The 15332-nt window shown below is 51.7% G+C and overlaps 1 protein-coding gene across 1 annotated transcript in view; it reads left to right on the forward strand.

The window, feature by feature from the left end:
* Positions 1-15332, forward strand: part of TTC34 (tetratricopeptide repeat domain 34) — a 37511-nt gene that overhangs the window by 16719 nt on the left and 5460 nt on the right. The window contains exons 5-6 of the mRNA XM_045381940.2: positions 217-421; positions 1604-1770. Coding sequence (XP_045237875.2) covers positions 217-421; positions 1604-1770 — 372 coding nt within the window. The remainder of the gene's footprint in view (positions 1-216; positions 422-1603; positions 1771-15332) is intronic.

Below are 15332 nucleotides of genomic sequence, written 5' to 3' on the forward strand. Positions count from 1 at the left end.
GGTGTGCCCTGAGGCAGAGAGGGTGGGGTGAGGAATTGCCAGGGGCATTGGCACTGGGTGAGCCCTGGGGCAGCAAGGGTGGGGCTGGGGGTGTTGGCACCAGATGGTCCCTGGGGCAGTGAGGATGGGGTGGGGGATGGCCAGGGGCGTCGGTACAGGGTGGGCCCCAGGGCATCGGTCCCAAGGGTGTGGGCAGTGACTGTGGCACTCCTGCAGTTGGTGAAGAAGCTGGTCCAGTCCGGTGACACCGCCTGCCTCCAGTCCACCCTGGACATCTTCTGCCACGAGGACCGGCAGCTGCTTCAAGGCCACTGCCATGCCAGGGCCCTGGCCATCCTGCGGGCACGGCCAGGCGGGGCCGACAGCAGGGCCCACACCAAGGAGGCCATCGCCTACCTCTCTCTGGCCATCTTTGCTGCAGGTAGGGGCTGCCCACCTGCTCCCAGGGCCCAGTCTTGTGCCGGGCACAGGAGACATGGGGAGCCTTTGCCGTGTTGGACAGTGGGGACACGCGTGCTCCCCAGGTGCAGGGGCCTCAGGAACACCCACGGGGTGGACAGGGCAGGGGCCACTCGCTGAGGGCATCTCGCCATCAAGGTGGGTGCACCAAGGCCTGAGACCGGCCTCTGAGACCTGGGGCCTGAGCTGGGATCTGAGCTGTGCCCTGCCTAGTGCCTGAGCTGCTGTCCCAGAAGCCTCAGCCCTGAGGGAAAAGGGCCCCTTTCCCAGTTAATGACAAGGAGGCAAGGTCCCTGCTCCCCTCAGCCCTTCCGAGAAACAATGACTGAAGCTCCTCCCGTGCACGCCTGGCCTCCCCACCCGGGGACACCCAGCGCGGGGGTGCTGCCTGCTTCTTGGAGTCAGTGCTGTTTTCTGGTGGGACCAAGTGTCTGGAGGGAAGGGGATGTTTCTCAGGACTCACAGGGATCTCCCGGGGTACAGGGAGTGTGAGAGCCTGGACCTAGATCAGGCTGCCGCGTGGAACCTGGCCATGCACTTAGTGAGCACCCCTCACCCTCCTCTCTCAAAGGCGGATGGCAGAGTAGCCCATGTGGGCTGGAAGTGGGATTCGGAGAGCTCATTCTGGGATAGAACCTGGCACGGAGAGCATGCCCTGAACACGTTGGTGGGAACGCACACAGCCCAGAGCAGCCCAGAGCGGCCCGGCACGTTGTCCCATGTCCGTCACCAGACAGACACCTAGAAGGGGCACGATAATGATAACCTCTTTGGGGAGGGGTCTCTTATGCCCAGAATCCAGGGGGCTCCTCCTAGACTGCCCCATATCCAAGCCTCACACCTTCCTGCTGCTGCCACTCCAGGTCCCGCCCCAGGACCCTGACCCCCTGCCCTTGCCTGGCCTCAGAGGCAGCTGCAGTGCCCCTTCCCTTGGCAGACCCCCAGCTGTCTCCAGTCCTGGCGGGGCTCCTCTTGCCCCGAAGCCAAGGCCCCCAGGTCCGCCGTGACTGTCTCTATGTGTCTCAGTGCCCAGTGGTGAGCCCTGAAGCTCATGCACCCTCTGCCCTCCCCGACCTGGGCAGGAGGGACACTGGGGGAGGGACCCAGCACAGGCTCATCCCAACCCCATGCCATCTTCCTGCAGGAAGCCAGGCAAGTGAATCCCTCCTTGCCCGAGCCCGCTGCTATGGGTTCCTGGGCCAGAAGAAGACGGCCATGTTCGACTTCAACGCAGTGCTGCGGGCTGAGCCGGAGAACGTGCAGGCACTGTGTGGACGGGCATTGGTGCACCTGGCCCTAGACCAGCTGCAGGTGCCACCCCACTCCCCACCTGGGCCTGGGCAAACGGGTGGGGGACCCAGGGAGTTGCCTCTACCCCAAGGAGAGAGGGAGCCAGGAGGCCGTCCTGAGCAGCAAGATGCCCATCAAAACCTATGTTCCCATCCCCACCTGTACTGCGGCTCATGGGAGCCTGGTCCCCACAAACCCAGTTTCTGGGAGTCCTGCCCTTTCGTGCTCCCAGCCTGTCTGCATGGATAGACGTGCAAGCCTTCAGAGGTACTACGGGTCCTCCCCAGCTTAAATAATGCTCAGTGCATGCAGGGGTCCCTCTGGGGCTGTTGGCCAGGAGGTGTTCCCTCGGCTGCATTGGTGGGGCTGCCTGGCCCCCGGTGTTCAGAGGGTTTTGGAGGACATACGCAGAGGGAGTAAGTGCTGGCCTCGGTCAGCCATGTCTGCCACAGACAGGTGTGGGGATTCAGCCCCTGGACCCTGATCTGAGCTTCGTTTACTTGCTCTTTAAGTTCGGTCTCTATGCATTTAAGACTTTCTTCTGCAGAAACTGCTCCAATGTAAAATAAAAGTTGAGAGAGGGGCAATGGCAAGAAGACAGATCCCGTTCGGCTGGGGGAGGCCTGTGTGCTGGAAGACGGTTTCTGTTCTGTTTGATTATGAGCATTCTTTGCTTGCAACTGCACTGCATTCTGTGTGGTCTGACTCTGAGGGACTCACACTGGACCTGTGTGCTCAGCCCAGGCCTGCTGCCCTAAGCTCTGTCCCTGGAGCCTGAAAGAGTTGGGTCCAGCTAAGCAACCTCAGCCAAATCATTTCACCTCCCCAGGCCTCAGTTTCCTCCTCTGTAAAAGGAGGAGGGGGCTAAACAACCAATGGATCACAGAAGAAATCACATGAGAAGTTAGACAATGCTTAGAGACAAGTGAAAATGAAAACCACACACCCCAAATTATGAGACACAGGGAAAGCAGTGCTGAGGGGGAAATGTATAGCTGTAAATGCTTCCAGTAAAAAACAAGAAAGATCTCAAATCGACAATCTAACTTTACAACTTAAGAAACTAGAAAAAGAACACATGAACAGAAAGAAAAAGAAAGAGAGAGAGATTACAGCAGAGATCAACAAAACAGAGGATCGAGAATAGAGAAAATCAATGAAAACAAAAGTTTGTTCCTTGAAAAGATAAAATTTGACCAACTTTTTGCCAGGTGGACTAAGAAAGAGAAAACTCAAATTATGACAATCAGAAATGAAAATGAGGTTATTATTACCAATTCTACAGAAATAAAAAGAATTATAAGATAGTAATAGGAACAATTGCAAGCCAATAAATCAGCTAATCTAGATGAAATGGATAAATCCCTAGAAACACAAAACCCACCAAGACTAAATCATGAAGAAACAGAAGATCTGAATAGACCTATAACTAGTGAAAAGATTGAGTCAGTACTCAAAAATCTCCCAACAAAGAAAAGGCCAGGACCTGATGGCTTCACTGGTGAATTCTACCAAACATTTAAAGAACTAACACCAATCCTCAAAGTTTTCCAAAAAATAAAAGAGGAAGGAACACTTCCTCACTCAGTCTATGAGGCCGGCATTACCCTGATACCATAGCCAAAGACACTACGGGAAAACTACAGACCATTATCCTGTAAGAATATTGAGGCAAAAATCCTCAACAAAATACTAACAAAACAAATTCAGCAATTTGTTAAAAGGATGACACACATGACCAAGTGGGATTTGTTGCTAGAATGCAAGAATGGTTCAACATACAAATGTCAATTAATGTAATATACCACATTAACAGAATGAAGGGGGAAAAATGATCATCTCAACTGATGCAGAAAAGCATTTGACAAAATTCAACACCCTTTTATGATAAGAACACTCAACAAACTAGAAAGAGAAGGAAACTGCCTCAATATAAAATCCATATAAGAAAAACCCACAGCAAATATCATATTCAATGATGAAAAAGAAAAGCTTTTCCTCTAAGATCAGGAACAAGGCAAAGATGATCACTTTTGCACTTCTACTCAACGTTGCACTGGAAGTTATAGCCAGAATAATTAGGCAAGAAAAAATTACCAAGCATCCAAATTTGAAAGAAAGAAATAAAATTATCTCTGTTCTCAGATCTTATATGTAGAAATCCCTAAAGATTACACACACACACACACACACACACACACACAAAAACCTGTGAGAACCAATAAATGAATTCAGCAAAGTAGCAGGATATGAAGGCAACACAAAAATCAGTTCCTTTTTTATACATTAATAATGAATAATCTAAAAAGGGAATTAAGAAAATACAGTCACCACTTGGTATCCACATGGGATTGGTTCCAGGACAACCCTCAGATACCGAAATCCCCATATACTGAAGTCCTACAGTCAGCCCTGTGGAAACTCCAACCCCTAGATATGAAAAGTTGGCCCTCCGTATATGCGGGTTTCACATCACAAGAATTGATCTGCATTTGACTGTGGATTCAGAACCCGCCAATATGAAAGGCTGACTGTATTTATTGAAAAAAATTCACATATAAGTGGACCCACATAGTTTTAACCCATGTTCAAGAGTCAGCTATAATTCCATCTACAATAGCATTAAAAAGAATAAAATACTTAGGAATTAACCAATGAGGTGAAAGATTTGTGCAATGAAAACTACAAAACATTGCTGAAATAAATTAAAGAAGACATAAACAAAGGAAACACATTCCACGTTCATGTATTAGAAGACTTCATGTTGGTAAGACGTCAGTATTACCCAAAGTGATCTACAGATTCAATGCAATATCTGTCAAAATCTCAATAATGCTTTTTACAGAAGTAGAAAAGATAAATTCTAAAATTCCTATGGAATCTCAGGGGACTCCAAACAGCTGAAACAATCCTGAAAAAGAACCAACAAGCTGGAGGACTCACACTTTCTGATTTCAAAACTTACTACAAAGCTACAGTGATCAAAACAGTGTGGTACTGGCACAAAAACAGACACAGAGACCAATGGAACAGAATAGAGAGTCGAGAAATGAACCCTCCCATATACGGTCAAATGATTTGACCAAGACCATTCAGTGGGGAAGGGACAGTCTTTTCAACAAATGTTGCAGGGAAAACTATGCAAAAGAATGAAGTTGGACTCTTTCCTACCACCACATACAAAAATTAATTCAAAATGGATCAAAGACCTAAAACTATAAAATTATTAGAAGTAAGCACAGGCAGAGGCTTCACAACATTGGATTTGGCGATGACTTCTGGGCTACAACACCAAAGGCACAGGCAGCAAAAGAAAAAATAAAGTTGGATTTCATGAAAATTAATTTTTTTGTGCACCAAAGGACACTATTATAACAGAGTAAAAAGGCCACTGACAGGATGGAAGAAAACCACAATATTTGCAAGTCACATATCTGATAAGGAATATCCAGAATACACAGAGAAGTCCTAAAACTCAACAATAATAAAGACAAAAACCCAATTCAGAGATGAGCAAAGGACTTAAACAGACATTTCCCAGAAAAAGATATACAAATGGACAATAAGCACATGAAAAGATGCTGGACATCACCAATCATCAGGGAAGCACAAATCAAAACAACGAGATATGCCTCACGCCTATCAGGATGGCTACTACGAAGTTTTTAAAAAGAAAATAACAAGCACTGGTGAGGATGTGAAGAAACTGGAACTTTCTGCACTGTTGGTGGGAAGGTAAAATGGTGCAGCAGCTATGGAAAACAGGATTGCCATTTCCCAAAAAGCTAAAAACAGAACTACCAGCTGGGTGTGGTGGCTCACACCTGTCATCCCAGCACTTTGGGAGGCCAAGGCAGGCAGATCACAAGGTCAGGAGATCAAGACCGTCCTGGCTAACACAGTGAAACCCCTTCTCTAATAAAAATACAAAAATTAGCCAGGTGTGTGGTGGCGCGTGCCTGTTGTTCCAGCTACTCGGGAGGCTGAGGCAGGAGAATTGCTTGAACCCAGGAGGCAGAAGTTGCGGTGAGCCAGGATCACACCACTGTATTCCAGCCTGGGTGACAAAGCAAGACTCCAGCTCCAAAAAAAAAAAAAATAGACCTACCATATGATCAAGCAATTCCACATCTGGGTCTACATCCAAAAGAAATGGAGGCAGGGTCTTTTAGAGACATTTGTACACCATGTTCATAGATGGCATCATTGTTCACAAGAGCTTGGATGTGGAAGGCACCAAGTGTTCACCGATGGATGGGTGGATAAGCCAAACATGTTCTATCCATACAATGGGGAATTATTCAGCCTTAAAAAGGAAGGGAATCCCGGTACACACTACAACATGGATGAACCTCGAGGACATTGTGCTCAGTGAAATAAGCAGCCACCACAAAGGGACAAACACTGTGTGATTTCCTTATATGAGGTTCCTAGAGTCATTGAATCACAGAGACAGAAACCAGAATGGTGGGTGCTTGGGATTGGGGGAGGGGAATGGAGCAGATTTAACGGGGACAGAGTTTCAGTTTGGGAAGATGAGCTAGTTCTGGAAAGGGATAGTGGTGACGGCCACACAACATGAGGAATGTATTTAATGCCACCACACTGTACACATAAAGATAATTAAGAGAGTAAAAGTTATGTTATGTATATTTAACCACAATAAAAACAAATTGGAAAAAGAGGAGGGTGGGTGCTGCCCCTCCTGGGGATCAGAGGAGGCACCCTGGGGATGTGCCAGGTGCTGCCTGGCCCCTCCCCTGCCTGTCTCCCCGCACAGTGCTCCCATCAACCTTGAGTGAATGCAGGTGGGGCGGGAGAGATGCGGCTGAACAGTGGTTCCTCCAGCCTATAAACAGCCAGGACAAAAGGGACATCCCCTGTGATCTGCTGGCCACGGTCTTGGGTACCAGCCTGAGCTGTCGACTCAACAGGATGCAGGGCAGGGGCGGGAGGGTTCCACTCCCAGGCCCATGACAAGAGGCTGTCACAAGGGAGACCTGCCCTGAGGCAGCCACAGCTCCGGGGCCCTGTACTTTCTCGCTGGAGGCTGCCAGAGACGAGGGCACTTTCCAGCCAAGAGCAGTGTTGAAATTGGCTGTCTGCCCTGATGCTTCGCTGGGTGAAAGCACAGCACAGAGGCAATGTGCCTCCCAGGGTTTCTGATTTTCTTAAGGGCTGGAGTTCCAGGAAGCAAGGAAAAGCAACTCTAGAGGCCAGGAGGATGACAGCTCCAGAGGCCATGCTTGCTGCTGCAGGGCAGGCTGCCAGCCCAGGGCACCAAGTTTCCCCCAAGCCCACTGGCAGGCCTGACTTCCATGCCAGGCTGGGTCCCAGGGAGGGAGACATGCATTCGGGGCTGGGAGCCAGCTCTCTGCCTGCCCTTTCCTGCACTGGACAGACATCTGTGGCTGGCAGGGACACGCCCATTTAACAGCTGGATGTGGCTATAAGGGATCCTTGGAAACCTACCTACAGGTAGGTGCTGGAACCTCCTCCAAGGGGTACCATGGGATCCTGTCCCTTCCTCCCGCTCTGTCCAGGGCCACAGGGCCAGAGGCAGGGAAAGTCAGCCAGGATGTCGGAGGGCTAGCGTGTGGGAGTGATGGTAGGAGCAGGAGCCCCTCGCCCCATCATGCCTGTGAACTTGCGCATCCAGGAGGTGGGCCGATGCTGCGCCTCCCCCATGCCCTCTGCCTCTTCACCCTGAGAGGAGGACATGGCACAGGCTTGAGGCTGTGAGCTCTGAGTCAGCGCTGGGGCTCAGCAGCAGGCCCCTCCTCTTGGCCAACAACCCTGTCCTGTCTCTGAGCCTTGGTTTCACCCCGGGGAACATGCAGGGTGCTTCTTCCAGGCTGTCAGATGCTCCCCGGGGGTGTGGGGTGCTGCTCCAGGCTGTCAGATGCTCACCTGGTGGAAAAGGACAGCACACATTCCAGGAATTCAGACACTAACCTGGAGACAGGACTTGTCCACGCTGTCGGATGCTCCCCTGGGGGTGTGGGGTGCTGCTCCCAGCTGTCAGATGCTCCCCTGGGGGTGTGGGGTGCTGCTCCAAGCTGTCGGATGCTCCCCTGGGGGTGTGGGGTGCTGCTCCCGGCTGTCAGATGCTCCCCTGGGGGTGTGAGGTGCTGCTCCCGGCTGTCAGATGCTCCCCTGGGGGTGTAAGGTGCTGCTCCCGGCTGTCAGATGCTCCCCTGGGGGTGTGAGGTGCTGCTCCCGGCTGTCAGATGCTCCCCTGGGGGTGTGGGGTGCTGCTCCAGGCTGTCAGATGCTCCCCTGGGGGTGTGAGGTGCTGCTCCCAGCTGTCAGATGCTCCCCTGGGGGTGTGGGGTGCTGCTCCAGGCTGTCAGACGCTCATCTGCCAGTAGAGGTGCTGTTTTACGCTGCCAGATGCCCACTTTGGGGTGAGGGTGCTGTTCCAGGTTGTCAGATGCTCCCCTGGGGGTGAGGGTGCTGTTCTGTGCTGTCAGATGCTTACTTAGAGAACTGTGGTTCTGTTCCAGGCTATCAGATGTTCACCTGGAAGCAGGGTGCTTTCCCAGGCTGTCAGATGCTCACCTGGGGGCAGTGGTCTTGCTCCATGCTGCTGGAATCTTACCTAGGGTTGTATGGTGCTGTTCCAGGCTGTCATATGCTCACCTGGCGGTGGGCCTGGAGTTCAAGGCTGTCAGATGCTCATCTCAGGCAGGGGCTTGTTTTAGGCTTTCAGATGCTCATCTGGGGGTGTGGGGTGCTGTTTCACACTGCCAGATGGTCACCTTGGGATTGGGGGTGCTGCTGTGTGCTGTCAGATGCTAACTGTGGGTAGGCACTGCTCTTCCAGGCTATCAGATCCTCACCCAAAGTTTTAGGGTGCTGTTCCAGGCTGTCAGATGCTCACCTGCACGTGGGGGTTCCATTCCAGGCTTTTAGCTGCTCACCTGGCTGTGTGGAGTGCCTATCCAGGCTATCAGATGCTCACCTGCAGTGTGGGGTGCTGTCCCAGGCTGTCAGATGCTCACCTGCAGTTGTGGGGTGCTGTTCCAGGCTGTCAGATGCTCACCTGCAGTTGTGGGGTGCTGTCCCAGGCTGTCAGATGCTCACCTGCAGTTGTGCAGTACTGTTCCAGGCTGTCAGATGCTCACCTGCAGTTGTGGGGTGCTGTTCCAGGCTGTCAGGTACTCACCTGCAGTTGTGGGATGCTGTTCCAGGCTGTCAGATGCTCACCTGCAGTTGTGGGGTGCTGTTCCAGCTGTCAGATGCTCACCTGCAGTTGTGGGGTGCTGTTCCAGGCTGTCAGATGCTCACCTGCAGTTGTGGGGTGCTGTTCCAGGCTGTCAGATGCTCACCTGCAGTTGTGGGGTGCTGTTCCAGGCTGTCAGATGCTCACCTGCAGTTGTGGGGTGCTGTTCCAGGCTGTCAGATGCTCACCTGCAGTTGTGGGGTGCTGTTCCAGGCTGTCAGATGCTCACCTGCAGTTGTGGGGTGCTGTTCCAGGCTGTCAGATGCTCACCTGCAGTTGTGGGGTGCTGTTCCAGGCTGTCAGATGCTCACCTGCAGTTGTGGGGTGCTGTTCCAGGCTGTCAGATGCTCACCTGCAGTTGTGGGGTGCTGTTCCAGGCTGTCAGATGCTCACCTGCAGTTGTGGGGTGCTGTTCCAGGCTGTCAGATGCTCACCTGCAGTTGTGGGGTGCTGTTCCAGGCTGTCAGATGCTCACCTGCAGTTGTGGGGTGCTGTTCCAGGCTGTCAGATGCTCACCTGCAGTTGTGGGGTGCTGTTCCAGGCTGTCAAGTGCTCACCTGAGGGCAGGGAGCTCTTTCCCACCTGTCAGATTCTTATGTGAAGTTGTGGGGTTCTGTTCTATGCGTTCCCAGGTGAGCATCTGATAACCTGGAACACATCCTTCATCCCCATGTGAACATCCAAAAGCCTCTAAAATGCACCTTCCATCCCCAGGGGAGGATCTGACAGCCTGGAATGGGACGCCCAGCCTCAGGGGAGCATCCTCACCTGGGTGCGGTCACTGCTGCTGTAGGCTGTCAGACGCTCACCCGAAGGTTCGAACGTCGATCAGGCTTTCAGATTCTCACCTAAGTGTGCAGGTGCCATTCTAGGCTGTCAGACGCTTACCTGGGGATGTGGATTGTTGTTCCTGGCTGTCCAGTGATCACCTGGGGCTCTGGGGTGCTGTTTTGTGCTGTCAGAGGCTCACGGTGGGTTTGTTTCAGGCTGTCAGATGCTCACCTGAGGGGAAGTGCTATTCCAGGCAGTCAGATCACCTGTGGGTGGGGGTGCTGTCCCATGCCATCGGATGCCCACCTTGGGGTGTGTGGTGCAGTTTCCAGTTGTCAGATGCTCATCTGGTGGTGGAGGGTGCTGTTTCAGGCTGACAGATGCACACCTGGGTGTAGGGGAGCCGTTCCAGGCTGTCAGATGCTCCCCTGCGCGTGCAGGGTGCTGTTTCCGGTTTACGGAAGCTCACCTGGGGGCGTGGGTGCCGCTCCAGGCATTCAGATACTCACCTGGGGGTGTGGGGTGCTGTCCCATGCTGTCAGATGCTCACATGGGGACGTGGGGTTCTGTTCCAGGCCATCAGAGGCTCATTTTGCGGTGTGGGGAGCCATTCAATGCTGTCTGGTGCTCACCTGGGGGTGTGTGCTGCCCTTTCAGGGTGCCAGATGCTCACCTGGGGCTGTGGATGCTGTTCCGGCTGTCAGATGCTCACCTGGGGGTGGAAGGTGCTGTTTTATGCTGTCGGATCCTCACCTGGGGGTGGAGGGTGCTGTTTTATGCTGTTGGATCCTCACCTGAAAGAGTGGGGTTCTGTTCCAGGTTGTCAGACACTCACCTGGGGCTGGAGAATACTGTTCCAGGCTGTCGGATGCTCCCTGGAGGTGAGGATGCCATTCCATGCGGTCAGATGCTCAGCTGGGGGTGTGGGCGCTGTTCCAGGCCATCAGATGCTCACTTAGAGGTGGGGGGGTGCCGCTTCAGGCTTTCCGATGCTCACCTGAGTGTAAGGTGCCGATTGAGGTTCTCAGCTGCTCACTGAAGGTGTGGGCTGTTGTTTGAGTCCGTCAGAGGCTCACCTAAGTGGTGGTACCATTCCAGGCTGTCTTATGGTCACCTGGTGTTTTTCCGGCTGTGAGATGTTCATCTGGGGGTGGCAGGTGCTGCTCTGGGCTGTGAGATAATCACCTGAAGGTTGGTGGGGGGTGATGCTGTAGGGTTTCAGATGCTCACCTGGGTGTGGGAGTGCCTTCCCAGGCTGTTAGATCCTCTCCTGGGGTGCAGGGTGATGGTCCAAGCTGTCACATACTCACCTGGAAGTGTGGGGTGCGTTCCAGGTATCAGCTGCTCACCTGCGGGTGGTGATGCCGTTCCAGGCTGTCTGATGCACACCAGGCAGGAGGGTGCTTTTCCTGCTGTCAGGTGCTCACCTGGGGGTGTGGGTGCTGTTCCAGGCTCTCGGACACTCACCTGAAGGTTGAAGTGCTGATCCAGGCTGTCAGATTCTCAGCTAAGTGTGCTGGTGCCATTCTAGGCTGTCAGATGCTCACCTGGATGTATGGGGTGCCATTCTTGGCTCTCAAATGATCCCCCGGGGATGGAGGGTGCTGTTTTACATGGTGAGATGCTCACCTGGGGTTGTGGGGTCCTGTTCCAGATTGTCACAAGCTCACCTAAGGTTGGAGAATGCTGTTTCAGGCTGCTACACACTCACTCGTGGGCATGGATGCCATTTCAGGCTGTAAGATGCTCACACGAAGGTGGGGGTGCAGTTCCAGGCTGTCTGATGTTCCCCTGGAAGTGTGGGGTGCCGTTCCAGGTATCAGCTGCTCACCTGCGGGTGGTGATGCCGTTCCAGGCTGTCTGATGCACACCGAGGAGGAGGGTGCTTTTCCTGCTGTCAGCTGCTCACCTGTGGGCTGTGGGTGCTTGCTGTTCCATGCTGTCAAATGCTCACCTGAGGTGGGGTGCTCTTCCAGGCTGTGAGATGCTCACCTGGGGGTGCTGGTGCTGCTCCAGGCTGTCAGATTCTCGCTGGGCGATGTGGGATGCTGTTCCAGGCTGTCAGATGCTCACCTGGGGATTGCGGTGCCATTCCAGGCTTACAATGTTCCCCTGAACATGTGATCTGCTGTTCCAGGCTTTCAGGTGCTTACCTGGAGGTGTGGGGTACCGTTCCACCCTGTCAGATGCTCACCTGAAGGTTCAAGGGTCGATCCAGCCTATCAAATTCTCACCTAAGTGTGGTGGTGCCATTCCAGGCTGTCAGATGCTCACCGGGGCGTGTGGGGTTCTGTTTTGGATCGTTGCAAGGCCACCTGGGGCTGGAGAATGCTGCTCCAGTCTGTCACACCCTCACCTGTGGGCGTGGGTGCCATTCCAGGCTGTCAGATGCTCACCGGGGCGTGTGGGATGCCCTTCCAGGCTGTCAGATGCTCACCTGGGAGTGTGCGGTGCCGTTCCAGGCTGTCCGATGTTCACCTGCGGGTGTGGGGTTCTATTCCAGGTTGTCAAAGCCTCACCTGGGGTTGGAGAATGCTGTTTCAGGCTGTCACACATTCACCTGGGGGTGTGGATGCCATTCCAGCCTGTACAATGCTCCCCTGATGGTGTGGGGTTCTGTTCCAGGCTGTAAGACGCTCCCCTGGGGATGTGGGGTGCCATTCCAGGCTCTTGACAGCCGTATAAACTGGATATAATCCATGAGCAAATGTTTCCAGACACCAAACAACAGGCAGCAAAGAGCTGCGACCCTGAGAGACAGGAGGCCGCAGGAGGCAGGCACCACGCACCCCGGTTCCCTGCCTGGGGAGACATTTCTGCTGCTGCCCATGGAGGGCGGCAGTGGATTTCTGAGCTGTGGGGACAGAGATTGGCATCCCAGCCTGCTTTGTGGCTGGAATTTGCATCGAGGGTAATGGAGGAGAGGGGAGGAGAGGGGCTGTGTGGGGAAGGGGTATCTATGTGTCCATGGAATTCTTCACAGGTCCTTGTCTGCCGCCTGGGCTGCACAGGCAGGGGCAAGACTCAACTGCCCAGCAGTGACCACCTGTTGTGGGGCCAAGAGCTGAATGGGGGTACCAGGGTCAGGCAGGGCTGGGATCCACTGGAATTCTAACCCAGCCAGTGCAGAGAGGCTTTCTGAACATCTTGGGCACTCAGTTGAGACTCCAGAAAGGTCACACCCTAAAATTAAGATTATACTTTAGGACTAAGTTCAAAAAATAATCCTTCCCTAACAAAGTACAAGATAAAGCCTGTCAGGGCCAGAATGATCCACCAGTAATCTACCTGCCCACCAGAGTGAAATCAGCCCCCTTGCAGGACAGCACCACAGCCCTGTCTACCACATGCCAGACAGAGCCCAGCACAAAACCAAGAACTGCTAGGCACGCAGAGAACCAGGGAAATGGGACCAATAATAAGAGAAGAAGCACTTCATAGAAACAGACCCGGAGATGGCTTAGATGTTTGGAATTTACACACAGGGGCTTTTAAAAGCAGTGACATAAACATGTAAAAGAACTGTTTGCTATAATGAGTGAGCTGATGGAGAATTGTAGTAGAGGAATGCAAAAAAAAAAAAAAAAAAAAAAAAAAAACTGTAATAATCAAGTGGAGATCCTAGAGCTGAAAAGCAGAATATCTGGAATTAAAAACTCACTAGGGAGGCATATCAGCAGATCTGAAACTGCCAAAGCAGGACTAGTGAACTCAAGGATAGACCAAAGAAAATTATCCAATCTAAGGAACAGCAGGGGGAAAAAAAAAAACAAACAAACTCCGTTTCAAATGATGAGAGCTGAACTGAGCATCATGGCTCACACCTGTAATTCCAGTACTTTGGGAGGGTGAAGTGGCAGCATCACTTGAGCCCAGGAGTTTGAGAACAGCCTGGGTGACAGAGTGAGACTCCCTCTCAAAAAAAAAAAAAAAAAAGAAATTTTTTTTTTTAGAAGAGATGGAGTCTCACTCTGTCGCCTAGGCTGGAGTGCAGTGGCACGATCTCAGCTCACCGCAACCTCTGCCTCTTGGGATCAACCAGTTCTCCTGCCTCAGCCTCCTGAGTAGCTGGGATGGCAGGCACGTGCCACCACGCCCAGCTAATTTTTGTATTTTTATTGTATTTTTAGTAGACGAGGTTTCACCATCTTGGCCAGGATGGTCTCGATCTCCTGACCTCTGGATCCGCCTGCCTCGGCCTCCCAGTGTGCTGGGATTACAGGTGTGAGCCACTGCACCTGACCTCTAAAAAACTTTTAAAAATTAAAAAAAAAAATGAAGAAAACTTCAGTGACCAGTGGGACAATTTCAGGCCGTCTAGCATACGTGTGATTGGACTCCCAGAGGATAGGGAGAACGAATGGGGCAAATATACACAGGTACTTGAAGAAATAACAGCAGAAAAATTCCCAAGATGCTCAACAAATCCCGAGAGGAAAAGCACAAAGAGAACCACCCCTAAGAAGGCACATCTTGGTCAAGTTCCTGAAAACAAAAGATAAAGAGAACATCTTAAAAGCAACCAGAGGAGTGAGTAAATGACATACAACAATGTGAGCGACAGCAGATTTGTCCCGGAAACAATGGAATCCAAAAGACAGTGGGACAGCACCTTTAAGGCACTAAAAGAAAAAAGTACCAACCCAGAATTACCCATATTGTTAAAATGTCCTTCAGAAACGAGGGTGAAATTAAAGACCCGTTACACAAATGGAAGCTGAGAGATCCGTCATCATTGAACGGTACCACAGCAGTTCCTGAGGGAAGGTGGTGAAATTGAAGAGAACGGATGCCTGATAGAAATTCTCTGCTGGAAGAAGTGAAAAGCATTTGCAAATACAAAAGGATGTATTTATTTCTTCTTTTAATTGCTTTGAACAAAGCTATCTAAATTAAAAATAGGCTTGGTGTGGTGGCTCACACCTGTAATCCCAGCACTTTGGGAGGCCAAGGTGGGAGGATTGCTTGAGACCAGGAGTTCGATACCAGCCTAGGCAATATATCAAGACCCCATTTCTACAAAAAGTTTTTAAAATTAGCTGGGTGTGGTGGCATGCACCTGTGGTCCCAGCTACTCAGGAGGCAGAAGTGGGAGGATCACTTAAGCCCAGGAGTTCAAGGTTGCAGTGAACCAAGATCACACCACTGCACTCCAGCCTGGGCAACAGAGAGAGACCCTGTCTCAAAATATACATATAATTAATTGACTTGAAATAATGCACTATATGAGGAAATGTATTGCTCAGTGTATGACAACAATAACACAAACTGTGGGATAATGGAAGTTACTGCTGTGGGGATCTCACATTTTAGGTAAAGTGGCACCATATCAACTGTACATAGACTGTGGTTGGGTGCTCACCTGGGAGCTGGGGGCTTGTTCATAGCTGTAAGGCTACGTATTGTAATTTGCAAGGCAATTGCTAGAAAGATAATATACAGAGGCATAGTTAAGGCCAGGTGCAGTGGCTCACACCTATAATCCCAGCACTTTGGGAGGCCGAGGCAGGTGGATCACTTGAGATCAGGAGTTTGAGACCAGCCTGGACAACATGGTGAAACCCCATCTCTATTAAAAACACAAAAA

This window comes from Macaca fascicularis, chromosome 1 (genome assembly GCF_037993035.2).
Source record: "Macaca fascicularis isolate 582-1 chromosome 1, T2T-MFA8v1.1".
Taxonomy (NCBI): Eukaryota; Metazoa; Chordata; class Mammalia; order Primates; family Cercopithecidae; genus Macaca; species Macaca fascicularis.